Source organism: Xyrauchen texanus, chromosome 27 (assembly GCF_025860055.1).
Source record: "Xyrauchen texanus isolate HMW12.3.18 chromosome 27, RBS_HiC_50CHRs, whole genome shotgun sequence".
NCBI lineage: Eukaryota > Metazoa > Chordata > Actinopteri > Cypriniformes > Catostomidae > Xyrauchen > Xyrauchen texanus.
In genome coordinates, this window is record NC_068302.1 from 28,779,416 (window position 1) to 28,799,787 (window position 20,372).

General features: G+C 39.0%; 1 protein-coding gene across 2 annotated transcripts in view; it reads right to left on the minus strand.

Annotated features, from left to right (window-relative positions):
- Nucleotides 1–20,372, minus strand: part of LOC127621445 (F-BAR domain only protein 1-like) — a 55,884-nt gene that overhangs the window by 3,572 nt on the left and 31,940 nt on the right. For both annotated transcript variants that reach the window (XM_052095035.1, XM_052095036.1), the window contains 21 exons: nt 18,678–18,819; nt 18,064–18,216; nt 17,520–17,624; nt 16,360–16,458; nt 16,086–16,182; nt 14,553–14,670; nt 14,436–14,460; nt 13,318–13,378; nt 11,535–11,719; nt 10,881–10,905; nt 10,602–10,658; nt 9,573–9,624; nt 8,825–8,943; nt 6,414–7,379; nt 4,884–4,990; nt 4,120–4,234; nt 3,871–3,982; nt 3,583–3,738; nt 2,625–2,757; nt 2,172–2,368; nt 1,181–1,245 (listed from right to left, as the gene is read on the minus strand). In XM_052095035.1, coding sequence (XP_051950995.1) covers nt 1,181–1,245; nt 2,172–2,368; nt 2,625–2,757; nt 3,583–3,738; nt 3,871–3,982; nt 4,120–4,234; nt 4,884–4,990; nt 6,414–7,379; nt 8,825–8,943; nt 9,573–9,624; nt 10,602–10,658; nt 10,881–10,905; nt 11,535–11,719; nt 13,318–13,378; nt 14,436–14,460; nt 14,553–14,670; nt 16,086–16,182; nt 16,360–16,458; nt 17,520–17,624; nt 18,064–18,216; nt 18,678–18,819 — 3,089 coding nt within the window. The remainder of the gene's footprint in view (nt 1–1,180; nt 1,246–2,171; nt 2,369–2,624; nt 2,758–3,582; nt 3,739–3,870; nt 3,983–4,119; nt 4,235–4,883; nt 4,991–6,413; nt 7,380–8,824; nt 8,944–9,572; nt 9,625–10,601; nt 10,659–10,880; nt 10,906–11,534; nt 11,720–13,317; nt 13,379–14,435; nt 14,461–14,552; nt 14,671–16,085; nt 16,183–16,359; nt 16,459–17,519; nt 17,625–18,063; nt 18,217–18,677; nt 18,820–20,372) is intronic.

The window sequence follows — 20,372 nt, forward strand, 5'->3', positions numbered from 1 at the left end:
TTTGCCTTTTTGTTACTAGTAGCACCTAATAAACAAGCAAAAATACAAATTCTAGAGCAAATCGTTTTTCTAAAAAAGAATGTCCACATATGTGGACAGTGAGACTACGTTGTGATATTTTAAATAACACCAAGCTATAGAAAGTTTTTGAGACGTTACAGATATTATAGATGATTTTCTATAAAGCTGAATAAATAATTATTATTCAAAGTAATACAATTCTGAATACTGATTACCATTGTACCACCTGGCGATGGTTTTAAAAGATGCGGTTTCAAGTTACAACTCTGAAAGGGAGAAGCAATTCTCTGTTTGAGCACATACGTGTCATGACAAATTTTTTTTCACCCATCTGTGCTATTTTTTATTGTTTGTGTATGTAAACATAGGACGTCTTTGACCGTTTTGGTGTATTTCCGGCAACGTGCACCTCAGTGCGCCTATTTCCTTTTTCCGGCTCATGTCAGCATAGATTGCTTGTGAACTGCCTTAATACGATTCAAGCTTTACAAAAGAATGGTTATTGAAGGATGGAGCAGTTAAAAACACTTCAAAAACGTAAGTAAACTTTTTCATTCATGAATATTTCAAATGTCATGACTGATAGTTTATGGTGCTGACAGTTAACAGTTGTGCTTAAGATGAACAGTTTAATACTTTCAAATACAATGTGTTGGATGTGCGTTATGTGTAATCCCTGAAATTTCATTTTATAATGTCTCTTCCAATTGAGTTTGCTGAATTTGAAGGGCTGCATTATGTTAGCCAAACATAACAGTGGGCATTTACGTTGAAGTTTTAAGGAGCCGCTTAGGACAAAACCACGCATTTCAAACAGAGGGCAAAAAACAGGGTGGAAAATGATAATATATTCCTAATTTGTGACTGTTTTGGTGCAAAAAAAAATTAAAACTTTTCTAACATTATCATTGGACCTCAGGGAAGATAGTAAAAAAAGAAAAAGCACTTCATGACCCCTTTAATAAAAATGGTATAAATTGTGACATTAAAAACTTTTTATGTCATGAGGGTTAATGAGTCATGACAGATTTATTTGGGTGAATCTATTAAGTGGAGAGAAAGAACGAGAGAGAGAGAGAGAGAGAGAGAGAGAGAGAGAGAGAGAGAGAGAGAGAGAGAGAGAGAAAAGTAAGGATGGACAGGTGGTGGCAGCAGTGACCTTTGCTATGATTGGTCGGGGAGAGGTTGGGCAGTTTCCACAGTAGTCTTCTATCCTCAGAGTTCCTGTAAAACAAAACACGTCATTACTCTTCTCTTCATTCTTCAATTTCATCACTTCTTTGCTCCGCTCTCATTTCCTCCCCTACTTCTTTCACTTTCCATCATTCATTCTGTCCCTTAATCTACAGTTGAAGTCATAGGTTTACATACATCTTAGCCAAACACATTTAAACTCAGTTTTTCCACAATTCCTGACATTTAATAGTAGAAAAATTTCCCTGTCTTAGGTCAGATAGGATCACTACTTTATTTAAAATGTGAAAATGTCATAATAATAGTAGAGAGAATGATTTATTTCAGATTTTATATATTTCATCACATTCCCAGTGGGTCAGAAGTTTCCATACACTTTGTCAGTATTTGGTAGCATTGCCTTTAAATTGTTTAACTTGTGCCAAACATTTTGGTAGCCTTCCACAAGCTTCTCACAGTAAATTGCTGGAATTATGAAGGTAGGCCTAAAAATACATCCACAAGTATGGACTCCAATTAGCTTATCAGAAGCTAATTAGCTAAATGCCTAAAGGCTTGAGATCACTTTCTGGAATTTTCCAAGCTGCTTAAAAGCAGTTAACTTAATGTAAACTTCTGACACTGGAATTGTAATATAGTCAATTAAAAGTGAACCAATCTGTCTGAAAATAATTGTTGGAATACTTACTAGTGTCATGCACAATGTAGTTGTCCTAAACTTGAGAAAACTATAGTTTGCTAAAATTAAATCTGTGCAGTGGTTAAAATTTAGTTTTAATGACTTCAACCAAAAGTGAATGTAAACTTCTGACTTCAACTGTATAAACATCTACCCAGATATTGACCTCATGTTCACCATGTATTTTTTCATGGAAACTCCTGATCATACTGTTATTAATTTAATTAATCCACACCACACCCTCAACTCTCTCTAAGACACAAACTCTAGTTCTCACCAGGATGCGGGCGGCTGGCACTGCAGGTCTGTAGCAGTGTGATCGAGGGGCAGCAGCACCTGCATGGAGGTCAGCTGAGCGGCCGGGGCAGTTGCCGGGCAGCAGTGGTAATCCAGAGACACACGAGTCACCGTGCCACTGCGCTGGCACTCGGCAGAAAGCAGGAGCGGAGCACGACCTGGATCCTGAGACGACGCCTGGAAGAGATGGATGAGAATAATGATACATTGAAATACATGAAGAGTTGAGTACAAAAAGCGCAGCTATGACACTTTTGTGTTTCCTGAGTGGTAAAGGTTTAAAAGGTACTGCAGCTCAGATTAAAGTTGATAACAGTAGAATGACACTGTTTAAAAACATATCAGAAGATACAGTTTTAACCTTTAAGTGTGAGTATAATTAGAGTGGGTCATATTGTAATTTAAGCACTTACTAGGGTTTGTGGTGACTGACCTGGTATTTAAGAAGAGCCACATTGTAATAGGAGGCCTGTGGGTTGAGCTCTGCCTCTCTCTGCAGGTGAAGTGTTAAGGCCTGCATGTTGAACCAGAAATCTTTTGAGTCTGGGTCACTCTGAGATGGGTCACTGCAGGTACAAAAAAATAATAATACAAAATTCAAATACTGGCTTCATTGTTACCTTAAAAGAATATTCTGGGTTAAATGGGTATTCCAGGTTCAATAGAAGATAAACTCAATAAACAGATTTTTTGGCATAATGTTGATTACCACAAAAATTTATATCAACTCGTCCCTCCTTATCTTTAAAACAAAGAAGCAAAAATCAATGTCACAATGAGGCACGTCCAATGGTAGTGAATGGGGCAATTTTGGGATGTTCTAAAGGCAGAAATGTGAAGCTTCTAATTTTATACAAGCACTTAACAAATAATTGTTCTGTTAAAACTTGTATTATTTGAGCTGTAAAGTTGTTTAAAGCGTAGTTTTGTGGGATTATAAGGTTTATGGTGTTACATTGTCATGACAACACTCCCATTGTAAATACCTCACTGGACCCAGAGTTTTGCTTTTTTTTTTTAAATATAAGTAGGGGCATGATGAAATAAATGTTGTGGTAATCAACATTTTGCTTCAAATGCTTTCGACTGAGCTTAACTTTTATTGAACTTGGAATATTCCTTAAAGGAAGTTCTGTTGACATCTGTGGCATGCTGTTAATTACCTCAGAAAATAGTTTCGACTTGTACCATACAGAAATGGACAACCGCTTGCCCCAAAGACGTCCATTGTCAATGCATAACTGTCAATGCACTTTTTTTTATTAAATAGAAAAACTATATTTTCTGTGGTAATCGACAGCATGCCACAGACACTCGCACAGCTTGTTTTTAATTCAGAACATTACATTAAGACAGTTTTCAGTGTAGTGTATTAGGACATCAATCTGTACCTGTAGAGTAGCTTTTGATTGGGTAAGAAGTGGTCCACTTGAGAGATGTTGACCAATCGGAAGCTTAGTACTGGTGTGTTAGGGTTGGCGGTGAAAATGCGGGTGATGCCAGCAGGAAATGACATGGTGAGGTCACCAGTGATCTTAACTAGACAGCTGAAACCCAAACAAATACAAACAGTTTTGGATTCCACTGAAGGACAAGGCTCAGTAAGGACCTTTAAAATACTACTATAGTGCGGTGGATGGTGTTGTCTTGCAGATGGGGTGAGAGAACCTGTGACTGACCGGTTGTGTTCTCCTCCTTTGAAGTAAGCGTTAATGTACTCTGTAATGGCTGCAGCTACAGGCCAGGACTCCTGAGTGCTCAGAGAAATGGGACTGGGTCCTCGAGACAAACCTAAAGGGTGACACATGTGCAAATAACATCAGCATCAGAAAAGTACAAGAAAATTCTTGAGGCTGTTTCATAGTGAAACGTATGAGCAGACTTTGAGAATGCAAGTGTTTGGGGTGTTAGGAATGTGCAAGAGTCACCTCGGGCTGGGCTGGGAATGCGGTTCTGCACCCCCCAATCACTGGGGCTGGAGGAGGATGAAGAGGTGAGGGAAGGGCTGGGGTCAGGCAGTGGAGACGAGCACAGTGACCTAGACTGAGACACACCAAAGAAAAATGTCAACATTCTCAACTGATAAAGGGAGATTTGTGGTACAAAATGATGGCAAACAAACAAAAACAAACCCTTCACACCCTCACAAATGAGAGAATCAGCAGCGTTGAAATCAAAATTGTATTTACTTCATGCATGTTACTGGTCTTATTGTGAATGATTAATCAGTGCATGTAATTTCAATGAAAAACTTATGTAGGGTTGCAAATCCATTCCATTTTGACTTTTAAATGAAATGGTGATCATTTACAGCATCAAAAAAAATACACTTTAATAAAATGATATATTTACTATTATTTGTCAACTTACCACTTATTCTCTCCTTTCTACGCAAAATGATGGCAAAAAAGTGTCTTTAAGAGGTTTGTTTCAATGCCCTGTAATATTATTTGTTACCTCCCTGTGTAAAGCAATTAAAAGCTTCAAGTGGATCTAAATAGTGTGTTAATTTAGAGCTGAAGTCAAGAGAGCAATTTCAGTGACCACAAGAGAGAAATCACATCTCATAAAACAAGAAAAAAAGCAAATGAGACTGCACTGGAGGCTTATTAAGGGATTGTTTATGTGGTTTTAAAGAAGCTTAAGTGTGCTGGTTGGATGAATGGTGTAATGAGGTCTGTGGAACATTTACCCGCTCACAGCCACTGAGTCTGCCTGAGGAACGCTTGGACCGAACTGAGCGAGGGGGAGCCAAAGCCAGACGCTCAGTGCTGTCCTGCCTAAAACCATGCTGGGAGACTGAGTGAGAGAGAGAGAGAGAGAGAGATAGAGAGAGAGAGAGAGAGGTTAATTAGGTTGTGTGTGATGCTACTAATTTACCAAAATGTCAACTAGGCCGATAAATCGGGCAATTTTCAGATTATTGTTAGAACATTAACTGCAAAATTAGCAGATTAAAAGAAGTGGTTATTTCGCTCAGCGAGTATTGGTGCTGACTACCACCCCTGGAGTCATGAGTTTGAATCCAGGGTGTGCTGAGTGACTCCAACCAGGTATTTTAAGAACCAAATTGGCTCGGTTGCAGGGAAGTTAGAGGGGAAGTTGAAGCATTCCAAATTGGGGAGAAAAGGGGATAAAAAAATAAAATAATAAAAAAAAAAAGATAATGAAAAAATAAGTGGTTATTTCGCCTAGTGTTAGCAGCTAATGAATAGTGCGCATTTCTGTTTCTAAATTTGTTTTGTGAATTGAGTGAATATGTAAAAAGGTGTTTATTTAAACTCAATTGTGTATTTTTTTCTTAATTGCAATCATAAATTGTATTAGAAATACTGGCATTATCTCAGCCACTCTGTTCTCTAGATCAGAGTTTCTCAAATTGTTTTGCTTCAGAACCCAGGTTTTAAACTTCAACATCAAGAGGTGACCCACTACATAAAATGCAAATTTTTAGAGCTTGCAGTTTCAGTTATTTTAATTTAAGTACATCAGAATCCATTTGATGATTGTTGTAGATTTGTACATCATGAAATAGCTTGTATTTTACGAAAATTACATTATCGTCAGCAAGCTAATGGAGTAATATGTATTATGGTGTCAAATTTAAAGTTCCTTAAGAAATATGTATGAATAAACCATGTTTCCTGTTTTTTCCAGCAACAAAGCACTTGAACGCGACGTATCGTAACTATCACTTTATAAGTGGGAAGTAGGATATTCCGATAGCACATGAAGGCAGCAATTTTTAAGGTAAAATGTACTGTCAATCAGTGCAATCTATTTTAAAGGTGTAAATGTGCTAAAGGCAAGTATCGGTGTCACTTTTAGTGTAAAGTGGCCATTTGTCAGCAATTCTTTTAGCTTTTTCACATTAAGTTTTATGTGAAACTTCACCAATTTTCACTACAGCCAATTTCTGCCAAAATACAGTGGAGTCTAACTGGTTGCCTGGCTTTTGACGTCAACAACAACAACGGCATCACAGGAGGTGTTTTTTCTTCCCTTTTAAAAGTTGAAAAGCCCATTTATTTTGCTATCCTAAATGCACAATTATAATAGTAGTTGTATTTTATAATTTGTATCTAGCACTGTTTTTTCATGCTCTTAGCAGACCTATGACCCATTCTTGGGTCACAACCCTCCAGTAGAAAACCATTACTCTAAATATCGGTATCAGTATTGACCATTTAAAAATAAAACATATTGTTTGACTAGTTTATACCTGGTTGTGTGTTAATATCCAGGCAGTTCTGGTCTTTGTCCGTAGAGAAGCAGAGGTCCTCCTGTGGCCCTGAATGCCGTGTGAGTGGTGGTCCATTCCTGCGAGGCTCACTGTTAAATGATCTCTGCTTTCTGGTTGGCTCTTGAGTGTTGGTGCTATTGCTCTGAGCACCCTCACTAAAGGGGTTATGCACAGAGTTCCAGTGCACCAGCTCTTTTTTCAGCAAAGAACTGGGGGCGGGGTTAGGACTGGTTGTTGGCCTATTCCCACTGCCTCTGTTTTGAGCAGCTGCCTGCGCTGCCAGAGATGATTGATGCGTTGGACTGCCAATCATAGTAATAGCAAACGGATCGTCAGGGGACTCTGTAGGTGGGACACTACGATCTCTTTTCCTCTCTCGAACCTTGCGTGTAGAGGAAGGGGTTGGTAGGGTCTTAGTGTCATTTGGAGAGACGGAAAAGCAGTCAGTGCGGCCCTCCACACTCCTGCTGTCTCTGATGGGCCGAGGGGGAGGTGGGGCCCAAGCATCAGAAGGAGGCAGGTTGTCCTTGGGGGCCGATCGTTCAAAGGCAGCCAGGAAGGGGTCCTCTGGAGGGATGTGTTTACAGCTCCACATGGAGGGTTCAAGTTCTGAAGATGCAAGGCTGTGGGAGAAGGCCGGGAAGCTAAAGGTGGTGGGCTCAATGTCGGGTGGTGCACGTGGAAAGCATAAATTGGAAGGCCAGGCATTGTTGGGGTCGTCTTGCGGGAGAGGAGACCGACCGGGCGAGGGGTCATGGTACGCAGTTAGAAAGGGGTCAGAGGATCGGCCCTTGTTCACAGAGTCTTTTGACTGTGACTGAGTAGGTGGCCAGGCTGCCCAACCAGTGGAATCTGGGGACACCCCAAAAGGCAGATGGGAAGGTGAATCCAGCCCAGAATCCTCCACATTCTCAGGAGAGGATGAATCAGAGGAGAATGCTGCATCTAGGATAGGATTGAATAGTACTTTATTAATCCATTGGGGAAACTGAGGTGTTACATTATTAAACTAAAATCACAGAATATGAATAACAATAAAAACAATATTTTTGCAAATGTGGTCAATTTTTTTTGCAGGTGTATAGATATGTACATAGGTAAACGAATGCATGCAGAAACTTCAATGATATAGAAAGAATGAATAAACATGGAGGATGATCTGTCCACCCCATCATCTAAGATACAGAGTCTGGGGCAAAATGAAAGTTTTCCAAAAGTCTTGGATCTTAACACACATGGGTTGTGTACCAGTCTTCTTATTTGCATCTTGTGTCTTTAAGACCAAGCCTATACAATCTAGAGGGGGTCCAACAGAATCTATGTAAAATCTTAAATTGCATAAGATGCACACTCTTCCTCCTCCAAAACCAAGTTTAAATCTTTGTTCAAGTTCACATGCCATTTTGACCACATTCGTATGTGGTTTATGTGTACCAATCACAAAGCGTTTTAGACCCCATTTATGGCACTTTTCCACTGCATGTTACAGTTCGACTCGCCTCAACTCTACTCGCTTTACTTTTTTGTAAAAATGCCTCATCGGCGTGGGTGAGATTATAGGCTGATCATCATAGTTGCGCTGCCTCTACTGCCATGAAACACGCCACAAACTGACCAAAACAATAACACAACAGCTAGCTGTTAGTTACTAGCTCATTGTGCGGCATAAAGCAGTTGTTGCATAGTGATTTTACACAAGCGTAACAGTTAAATTGGGGGATTTTGACGTCACATTTAGTATCGGCTCGGCTCACTTGGAACCTCCTCCAAGGTGGTACTAAAAAAGTATCAGGTACCAGGTACTAACCACTGTGGAAAACCCCCAAAAAGTGAACGGAGTAGAGTTGTACCATGCTGTGGAAAAGACCTGTATTTAGCGCTGACCACATGTGATCAGGTCACCCAAAACGCATCGTGCGAATGTGCAGAAAGACAGTGTGTATTTAACTTCCTCAGCTCGCGTCCTTCAAATATTCGATTACGCAGATGAAGACTACAGCTTGACTAAGCAAAAACTGGCCCCATTTTCTATTAAATGAATCTAAGTTGCCTAGCCTTCTACATGACAAAATATAATTTATCTATTTATGAAGGTAAAAATGTTTATAGATGGTAGATCTGATGAGGAAAAGAATCTGCAAAAACATATTTCATCTTCCACAAAGACATTCAGTCTATAATAGCATAATTCATGCTGTAATGCCTACACAATCAGTTTCAGCAAGCAAGTCAATTAATTCTGAGAAAATGGTAATGCACACTTTGGCAAACATTAGGCTACTTTAAAGGTTTTAATTCTCTGTTTTCTAAAAAACTATAAGAGAATAGCTTGTCGATTCTCATCTATCACGCTAATGAAGCCTGGGGTGGTGCTGTGAGTGAGGATTTACATTCAGATGCAGCGAAGGCGTTCTGGAGCTGCTCTCTGCCAGCAAAGCTGTGGGATTTAAAGGCCGACTCCAGAGGAGGTCCAAAAAGAGCATCAGAACCGGATGCTGTGGAGCTCAACCTGAAGAGATAAGAGTTGAAAAAGCAAAGAATTGAATTTAGGAGAAACCGAGCCTATTAGCGCCAATTAAGATGCAGAAAACAATCTTGAATACAGTCCTCAAAGGAGAAATGTGTATTTTTTTAGACTTTAAAATACACTCTGCTATCCCATTTTAATTGGCAGTGATAACTGTATGTAAGCAATTTGTAGGTTGATTTAGGATGTTATTTTGAAATGGGTGCCTCTGATAGCACAAAAATTAACTCACTTCACCTTTAAAGTCAAGGTGAAACAGCATTTGCAACATAATATATTATATTTCCATGTGAAATATATATTTCACGAGGACAACAATTGTAGTGGGACTTTATCCATCCAAAACTGATTGTGAAAAAGTTGTCTATATATGACAGGTGTCTGGAGGGAAGGGGATAAAAAAATAAATAAGAGGGCTTGGTGAAAGTCATTTCAGTACTGGAACAGGTTATTGCATTTTGATGATTTACTTTTTTTTGTTGGAGTAATAAATCATTCACAATAAATCCACAATCATATAGTAAATAAGTAAATGGGGTTCATTTTGAATTTAAATATGATTAATTTTCATATTAAAATAACATAGTAAATTGCCTTTTCTCTCTGTGTACCTGCTGTGATCTGGGCTAGATGTGGATCTGCGCAGACCCTCATGTTCTCCATCTGCACAATAACACAGCATAATACAGTATCACAGCACTAATAATACAGGTCCCATAATCAATAATCAGGCCCAGATGGAATCTGCACTTTTTTCCACACCACCAAAACTGAATATTCGGTCATAAGTTCCTCACCTTCATGTTGTTACAAACCCAGTATGACTTCATTGTTTTCCGAGGAACAGAAAATGACACATTAGGTGGTATGACAGGGAGTGTGGACTCACAGCCGCAGTCACCATTCACTTTCATTGTATGGAAAAAGAGTAGTGTCAACATTCTTAATTTTTTCCTCATGTTTCACAGAAGAAAGTCATATGGGTTTGGAACAACATGTGACAGAAATTTCATTTTTGGGTGAACAATCCTTTTAAAATATAAAACAGTACAGCACAATATTACACAAAACAACAATTCTTATTCATATAACACAAACAAACCATGTAAAATAAAAATAAATCCTTTTAAAGAGCACCATCCCTTTATGTGACTAATCGCTGCCATTAGGCAGGTTTGAGTACTAATCAGCCTGGGAGGAGGACAGCCTAAAACTATTTTATCAAACCACACAAACACACACCAAATTGATTCCACTTTTGTTATTATTGTCAAATCCCATGACACAAAAATAGAACTCATCCGAGGCTGTACAGCAATCTGCCATTCAGCTGACCTGAGAACAGAATAACTGTCTAAAACGATGACAGTGCAATTATGATGTGTGACACTGATCACAGGTCAGCTGTGTGGCTGATAGTTGTGATTAAGGTGTCAGACGGAGCTCTGTTTGTGGGATTATGACATCTATAGAGGAGCAGGGCTTTTCCGTTTGTGTGTGTGTGTGTGTGTCTGGCCATTTGGGATGACTGGGTGGAATTAGTCAGAGGAACAATGCATAAGCACTGAAACTTTAATGATCAATTAAGTAATTGAAACCATTCTAATCCACAAGAGTGGCTGTGCATAGTGTAAAATGACCTCTGTGGTGAACACTTTCTCCTTCCCCTTCAGATCGACCTGCTGAACTGGAATGTCCTACAGCAGATGAAGAGGAGATGTCAAAAAATACCCACATTCAAAAAAACACAATGTTGTCCAAGATATGGGTCCTGTCCCAAATGGCACACTTGATATGGACTTGCGGTCTAGCAGACTTGTAGAGTAGTGTCTGTGACGTCCACAAAACCCTAGGGTGTCCCAATTGTAATCTTAGTCCATTTGGGACAGGGCCATACAGAGAAATACAACAGAACTTACGTGAGAGCTGCTTCTTTACTGACACCTACAGGATGTGAGGAATGAAAAAGGCATCTATAAAATACCATTTAAACGTTTTTATTAACATATTGATTGTAACTAAACTGAAGTCTGATATCTGCATCATAATTTTCAATGGCATCTTAAAAATCTTACAAGTCTTCCAAACATCCAACCTCATCAAGGTTTTGGTTACTGATGCAAACTACTTAATATTCACAGGTTTATGTGTCACTCATTATTAAATTATTCCACAACTGAAAGTGTCTAATAAAAGGTGGTTTACTACGATAAAGTCATATTCAGCTGGTCATGTGTCTTAACACTGTGGCCACCATGGGGGATGACCCGCCCCTGATAGGCTACTGATATGACTAGAGGGAATCTTTATCATTTTAAACATATTTGTCAAACGTACTATTCATTTAGGGGTAAAACATTGTTTTACAAACAAAGTGAAGTGAGTTTCTTTAAAAAAACAAACTAAACAAATGCACTGTTTTCTAGTATGTTGTAAAAAAAATATATACTAACGATTTAGTAACTTAAATTAATACAAATTAAGTCTCTCTACACATTAGCTCTCTTAAAAGAGCAAATATTAATTCTAGCCACATTTTGTCTGTTACAGATAAAATACCCCACAGCCCTTACCGCTCTGTTTGTGGCCAAGGTCAATGCCCCCACTGTAGCCTTCAGCTCTAGTTCATTGGCTGTTGAACTGCTATGGTTAATGCTGGTGACCGGTCGGATCTGAATGTGAAATTTCTTGGGTTCTTCATCATCAAAATCGGAGTCGCTGGAGTAAAAATTGCCCTCTTTGTCCTCAGCAGCACAACGTAGAGAGCAATGAGGTTAAGGAGCAAATCATGACATGAAAAAACACACATAGACACACAAAAACACAGGATTCGTGGACAGACACATGAACAGTCATAAAAGCAAACACACACACAGACACGCTGAAGTGAATCGTCTACAAACTGTATTACAAAACTATTTAGGGACACTACTGGGTATCACATCCACATCATATATATATATATAAAATAATAAATCACACACATTTAAAAACTACACATCTCCATCTACTGCCCCACCCAAGAGCCCTCCAAAAACCTGCCCCATTTTCTATTAAATGAATCCAAGTTGCCTAGCCTTCTACGTGACATTTCTTCGAATGCCGCTACCCTGCCCATCTCTGTGCACCACTCTTGAAATGAGGGTGCTAGGGCAGGTCTGGGGCAAAATTAAATTTGAATGACCAAGTAGTCACAAATAAAAATCTGAACCCTCAACCAAAATTCTTGGATCTTATCACACCACCAAGAAAACTTGGGTTGTGTCCCCATCTTCTAATTGGCATCGCTAGCCGATGGGTGTGACTTTAAGACCAAGCCTATACAATCTAGAGGGGGTCCAATAGAATCGATGTAAATTCTTAAATTGCATAAATTGCATCTCTAGATGTAGACTTGATGCTTTTTAGAATCCTAGTCCACACTACCTCCTCCATTACCAAGTTTAAATCTTTCTCCCATAATTTCTTGAAAGAAGTTGAAGCACTGTCCCCCAGACTCTGAATTAGCAGGGAGTAAAACACTGATGCCTCATGATCTGTATCTGTCGCTTTAGCGGGGTGTATGCTATTCCTAAAAATAGTGCAGAGCAGGTGGCGTAGCAATAAATGCGTGAAGAATTAAGACCTGGGAATCCCAAAATGTTGAACGATATTTTCAAAGGATCTTAACAGTCAACTGGGTTTCACATCCTTAAATACTCCACAAGGGGCACTAACATTTCTAGGAATCTGAGAGGGACACCAGATCTTCACAGGGTGTTTTGGGGAAATTGTCATTTGGCAGTGGACGACAACTCCATTATTAACCATTAACAGGAACTACAAGAGTTTTACATTCTTGAGACAGTCTTTTCAGACCACACATCCTGACAGTCACCCCTTTCTGTGTTTGTGTGTGTGTGTGTGTGTGTGTACTTAGCTTGCAGAGAAAATTGTTCTCTGAAGTGTGTTAAATCTGAAAATACTTCTCTTTAGGGTCATTTGGGGACATTCTCAATTGGAAAAATTATTAGTATTTAAAATTAGCTTTATTCAATAATAATTAAAGTGGTATGTCCATTAGAAAAACAACTCAAAAAATTTTAATGTTTTTTTTGTATATAGATTTTTTTACTTCGATTAGGAATAGGGTTTGATTTGAATTTAGTTTAGTTGAGGTAGTATAATAAGCTTTATTTAAAAACAATAAAAGTAGAAATGTAAATCCACCCTCATCTCTCTTTGTTTAAGAGTGGGAAAAGAAGGATTATCAAAGTATTCACTATAGTGCTGCAAAGATTACCACACACATGAACTGTAGTACACACACAAACACTCTGAGTGAATCTACACCAGATGGTTTATACTGAAGGATATCATTCTGGTTGATGTCAGCACGTATCACAAAGCCCTCATCGTCCACTTCAAGGGACGCGTTCTACACAGACACAAACAGACAAAGCAAACTCACAATAAGAAACATGTAAAAACACTGGACACCAGTTGGCAGAGTGATGAATCTTTAGGGATCTGTAATATGGATCTGATGTGTCTTTCAGTAATAAATTTGCTAATGCTGTTGCCATGGTTCAGATGAAAACAGAACTTGTGTTCTTACACATGTGTTTACAAAGGATCCCTGACAGCCAGTAGGCTATAAGACACTCATTAAACACCCTGAGTGATGACAGGCTTAAATATAACTTAATGAAGAAACCAGATCCTGTCAAACACGTCACTCTTTTATATATACAAACACATACAGATGTCTGTTGCAATAAAAAATGTTGTTTTCCAAATACACATACACTCACTGAACACTTCATTAGGAACACTATACGTGGACTTCAGCTGTTTTAGCCCATCCGCCTCAAGGGTTGACGTGTTTTTTCCCCATTCTGATGGTTGATTTGAACATTAACTGAAGCTCCTGACCAGTATCTGCATGATTTTATGCATTGCACTGCTGCCACATAATTGGCTGATTAGATAATCACATGAATAAGAAGGTCTTTCTAATAAAGTGCTCAGTGAGTGTATGAGACTGCATTCAAACAGTTTTTGGGGTCTGTGTGTGTTAGCTATATTTTGGGGACAAACTATAATGAGTATAATAATGTTTTTAACATTATAAAATAATAATTGTATTATATTATTATAAAACATAAATAAGCTTTTTGTATACTAAAAAATGTAAACATTTTCTTTAAAATGTATTGTTAAGGTGTGGGTTCGGAAAGGGTGCTGATTTTGTGCTAGTGGGTAGTATTTATAATTAGTTTTATATAAAAACAATAGAAGTCTATGGTATATCCCCATTTAGTTGAAGGTAAGTATACATGCTTGTTTGTTAGTACAACTGGTTTGAGGTGTGCTTTTTAAAATGCTCTAAGAGTTACAATAGTTTAATCAAAAACAGCTACACACACATACATTCAACTAATCTGTGTGTACAATCAATACAGAAATAGTGTATGTGTAGTTTCAGAACTCACAAGAGCATCTGCGACAGCTGAATCACTAGAAGACAAAACATAATGCATGAAAACTTATATTGAACTATCGATAATATTAAAATGCATTGCTTTTCTTTACATGTTTATATGACTAACGTTGAGTCAGGTTCCTTGTCTCTCTTTCCCAGTCCGGGGATCCTGAAGGCTTTGGTACGACTCTTTTTACTGTTCTCAGGTACCAGGGAGGACAGATACTCCTCGAACCCGACTTGACCTTTTACACACACACACAAACGAACACCCACACCAAGTCTAAAGTTAAGCACCAAAGTTATACACCGATCAGCCACAGCATTAAAACCACCTGCCTAATATCGTGTAGGTCACCCTCGTGCCACCAAAACAGCTCTTATCCGTTGAGGAATGGACTCCACAAGACCTCTGAAGGTGTCCTGTGGTATCTGGCACCAAGACGTTAGCAGCAGATCCTTTAAGTCCTGTAAGTTGTGAGGTGGAGCCTCCATAGATCGGACTTGTTGATCCAGCACATCCCATAGATGTTCAACCGGATTGAGATCTGGGGAATTCGTAGGTCAAATCAGCACCTTTAAATCTTTGTCATGCTCCTCAACCATTCCTGAACAACTTTTGCAGTGTGGCAGGGCGCATTATCCTGCTGAAAGAGGCCACTGCCATCAGAGAATACCATTGCCATGAAGTGGTGTACATGGTCTGCAACAATCTTTAGGTAGGTGATACGTGTCAAAGTAACATCCACATGAATACCAGGACCCAAGGTTTCCCAGCAGAACATTGCCCAGAGCATCACACTCCCTCCTCCGGCCTGTCTTCTTCCCATAGTGCATCCTGCTGCCATCTCTTCCCCAGGTAAACGACATACGACACACATACCCGGCTGTCCACATGATCTAAAAGAAGACATGATTCATCAGACCAGGCCACCTCCTTCCATTGCTCCATGGTCCAGTTCTGACGCTCACATGCCCATTGTAGGCATTTTTGGCAGTGGACAGGGCGGCTATGCAACCTTATACGCAGCAAGCTGCGATGCACTGTGTGTTCTGACACCTTTCTATCATGGCCAGCATTATGTTTTTCAGCAATTTGTGCTACAGCAGCTCTTCTGTGGGCTTGGACCAGATGGGCTAGCCTTCGCTAACCACATGCATCAATGAGCCTTGGGCACCCATGACCCTGTTGCAGGTTCACCGGTTGTCCTTCCTTGGGCCACTTTTGGTAGGTACAACCAGTGCATACCGGAAACACCCCACAAGACTGGCCATTTTGGAGATGCTCTAACCCAGTCGTATAGCCATCACAATATGGCCCTTGTCAAATTTGTTCAGATCCTTACGCTTGCCCATTTTCTCTGCTTCCAACACATGAAATTCAAGAACTGACTGTTAACTTGCTGCCTAATATATCTCACCCCTTGACAGGTGCCACTGAAACGAGGTAATCAATGTTATTCCCTTCACCAGTCAGTGGTTTTAATTTTGTGGCTGATCAGTGTAAAGTCTTGTATTAATTATGCTGAAGAATGATTTCTAATACATCACTTTAAAACATTATTTCTTTCAAAAGTATTTTACATGTAAGAAACAGAGCACAAAAGTCATCAATATAATGTTATTCGGAATGATAGTGTTTTATCTGTCAGTGGCTTACCTGGTCTGTCTTTCCCCGTTCCCTTCTGCTCTGTAAACTTTTGAATAAGATTCTCAATGCCAGTGTTCTCCACATTCTGCTTGAATTCCTCATGGACCTACAGCATGAACAGAAACAAGATTTTATCATGTAGAGCTAAACAAGACTAAACCTACTGGAACAACTCTGAGCCACATACGGATTTCATAACAATTACATGACGCAAACAGAAAACAAGTGTCGGTGGAAATAACTGAAATCTTAAAAGTGATCAAAAGTCCAAATGGAGTCATACCTGCCCAACCTGCACATGTGTGTCTTCAATGGAGTGGGAATATCCTTTGATCAGTAGTTTCATCTGTCGTAAATGAGCCTCCTCAATATCCTGAAATTTCTGAAAATGCAAAGACAAGCTACTGACTTACAGTAGAAAACTCAACCTATTCAGAATAAATATTGCTATGCTGGGTTTAAAAGGGGATATATAAAGGAAAAAAAGATTTTCCTTTTGAAATAAAAGAGTTAAATCCACTATGCTGACTCAGTAGCCACCAAGACCATTTATAGACCTTCTTGACTAAGATCTACAGTGCCAAGTGGCAGTATATTTTCACAATAATAACATATTTGAACACATTTTTGCAACAGATTACATATCATTTAAATATTAAGGTTTTTAAGATAAAGTGTGTAATTTCTGAGCCACAAGCGCCACAGAATGGTATCGGACAAACAGACAGTCCCGCCCCCACCTCACACATTGTTTGAATCAATGTTATTATGTCTGTATGGATGATTCTCTGAAAACAAACAGAGGATTTTTATAGTGCCACCGAGACACAGTATTTACAGTTTTCAAGAAAATGAACCTACAAATGGCTTACTTACACTTGCCTCTGCATATTAAGCTGGGATAAAGTATTTTAACACAGAAAAAGGATGGAAAAAAGTAATTAAGTATTGAAATATGACTGTTTTGGTAAAAAAAAATGTAACTAAAAGTGTAGTGTTCATTTTCAGTAGTGATTTTAGCTCTTTGAGTTTAACTTAAAATTTCAACATTAGCATTTAATAATGGTCAGCCTCAATGATTTAAAGATTCAGCTGCTCTCAATGACAACAGAACATACATTTTACTGATTTATCCTTTCTTCTGTCTCAAATTATTCATAAGTGCAGGTTTGCTAGCTTCGTCGCCAGGCAAAAAATAGACCACAGGCATATAATCATTTTGTCAAACAGGCTCCTTTAATGGTCCTTGTAGCCATGGTAACTTTACATTGCTTATTGAGCTTGTTGAAACCCACATTCTGTGAACTTGTCGGCTCACCCAAATTATTATCGCCTTAGTAGATATTTTACACATGCAGCTGTGGTCTGAACTATTGGCCACTAAAAGGCTGGAAAAAAGTTCACGGTGACCTCAACTCTCAGATGATCTTTCAGATCCCTAACCTGTGCTGATTCATTCATCTTCTGTTCAAAGTCTCCTCCAGCACGGTTAAACTTTTCTATTGACACTGCAAAAGACTCAGCCGCCTTCTTAGACTTCAGCTCAGCCTAAAAAAACAGCAACAGACAAAAAGAGACAATGTCAAAAAATTTATTTTCAAGGTAGCAAAAACTTCAGGGTGATGCAAGAAAGCCACCAGCTTAATTTCTTCTCCTTCTCACACCACGCACTCATCAGGCACGACATGACTAAAGACTGTTTTTCCGCTTGCCGTAACGTCTCTTGCATGCACGAGTGCTTTACCTTTCAAAAGTACAGAAAGAAAGATCACCATAGAAAGGATGCCATCTGGAAGTCATGAAAGTACAAGGTATGTATGTGCAGTGTGTTGTATGAGAAAATGCGCAAACAGAAAGAACTCATCAAAACACTATTTGATTGGTTGTGATTTAGTTGCACAGCAGTTTTGCTTTTTTGCTTTGTCATTGTTACTCTTTTTATCACACTTAAGGACACAGTCACACACACACACACACACACACAAACCTTTTCTAGCTCTTTCTGAGGCGCTCCTTCTTTGCGTAGTCTCTCAAGCTCTACACACTTGCTGTGGTAGCCTTCTCTGGATTTCTGTAGGTGGGCATTCTGCACCTGAAGAGATTGCACAGCTTCCAGAGTCCCGATCGCCTCCTCCTTCGTCTATATAAGGCACAACATTGTCAAGTGTCAAATATACAGTGGGGTCAAAAAGTCTGAGAACACACTGAAAATCTGGGATTCAAAATCTATTCATCAAGTCATTATAATTTAAAATCTGTAAGAAATATTTACAATTTTTAATCAAATCTAAGCAACTGTTCATGTACTCAAATGCATGTATGTTTTTTTAACTTTTAACTCATATTGTTCTGATAAAAAAATAATTTGTAATGAAGAAAATTTATTTTTTGCTAGTGATCTCAGACTTTTATTCTATTCAAATGTCAAATATACCATACTGTACATGCAATATGTAATCAAAACAAGCTTTTAGAGGCCAATATGTTTGTTTATAACAACAGCAGCTAATCAAAGCCAATCAAAGACAAACACAGAGATTATATGTACAGGAAGTCACTATACCAGACCACCCCGGATCCTGCCGGAAGTCCTTTAATTACCTTGCGGTGAATTTTGACCTGCTCCTCGCTGTACTTGTTGATGTCACGGATGAGGTCGTTCATCTTCTTCATGAGCTCCAGGTGGCAGAGGGCCAGTTTGTCCGAGGACACGCGAAACACGTCCCACATGGGGGCAAACGTGCTGGGGACAAGAGCAGGTGGTTAGATGCTGAAGTATGGATTGTGTAAGCCGCTCAAATTTATTACAGCACAGCAGTATTAGACTAACAACAACAAGCTTCCTTTCTTTGCAAGGTATCTTCACAGTTTCCTTTCAGAACAGGGCCTACATACACTGCCAGTCCAAATAAAAAATAGCATACTCTAATATTTTGTTGGACCGTCTTTAGCTTTGATTACGGCACGCATTCATCGTGACATTGTTTCGACATTCTTATGCAACATCACAACATTTATTTCTGTCCAGACTTTAATAAACTTTTGGCCAAAATCTGATGACGGGAGAGTCGAACCACTCCATAAAGCCTTCTCCAGCACATCCCATAGACTTTCAATGGGTTTAAGGTCAGGAGTCTGTGGTGGCCAGTTAATGTGTGAAAATTATTCCTCATGCTCCTTGAACCAATCTTTCACAATTTGAGCCTGATGAATCTTGCCATTATCCTCCTGGAATATGCCAGTGCCGTCAGGGACGAAAAAATCCATTAATGGAATAACCTGATCATTCATTAAATTAAAGTAGTCAGCTGACTGCATTTTATTGCCGCATAACATTGCTGAGCCTAGTCCTGACTAATTGAAGCAACCCTATATCATAACACTGCCTCCAGAGGCTAGTACAGTCAGCCCTATGCATGACAGGTACATCGCTTCATGCGCTTCCCTTCTTACCCTGCCCATCACTTTGGAATAGGGTAAATCTGGACTCATCATACCACATGACATTTTTCCATTGCTCCACAGTCAAATCTTCATGCTCCCTAGCAAATTGAAGTCATTTTCCTGTAAGTTCTTGTCACATTGTGCGTGTGGATATGCTCATACTTTCACTATTACACATAGCCTTGGGTTATACTGTTGATTTTTTACGATGAGACTTCAAGCATTTTAGTGATCTCTGATCATTCAAGATTTAGATTATTTAAATCTAAACAGTGACTTTGTTTTTGGCCAGGAAGTGTAGTAAAAAAAAAAAAAAAGAAAAAACAAACACAAAATTAACTTATCAATTAAAAAATAAGTTTAATTTTAAAAGTGTGTAATTTTTTTTTTTAAAGTTAATATGCTGCATGTGGCAAATCGCAACTATACACTCACTGAGCACTTCATTAGGAAACCTGTACACCTATTTATTCACGTGATAATCTAATCAAACAATCATGTGGCAGCAGCTCAATGCATACAATCATGCATACACTGGTCAGGAGCTACAGTTAATGTTCACATCAACCGTCAGAATGGGCGAAAATTGTGATCTCAGTTATTTCGACTATTGCATGATTGTTGGTGCCAGACGGCCTGGTTCGAGTATTTCTGTAACTGCTGATCTCCTGGGATTGTCATGCACAACAGTCTCTAGTTTACTCAGAATGCTGCCAAAAACAAAAAACATCCATCGAGTGGCAGTTCTGCATACAGAATTGCCTTGTTGATGATAGAGGTCAAAGGAGAATGGCCAGACTGGTTCAAGCTGGCAGAAAGGCTATGGTCACTCAGATAACCACTCTGAACAAT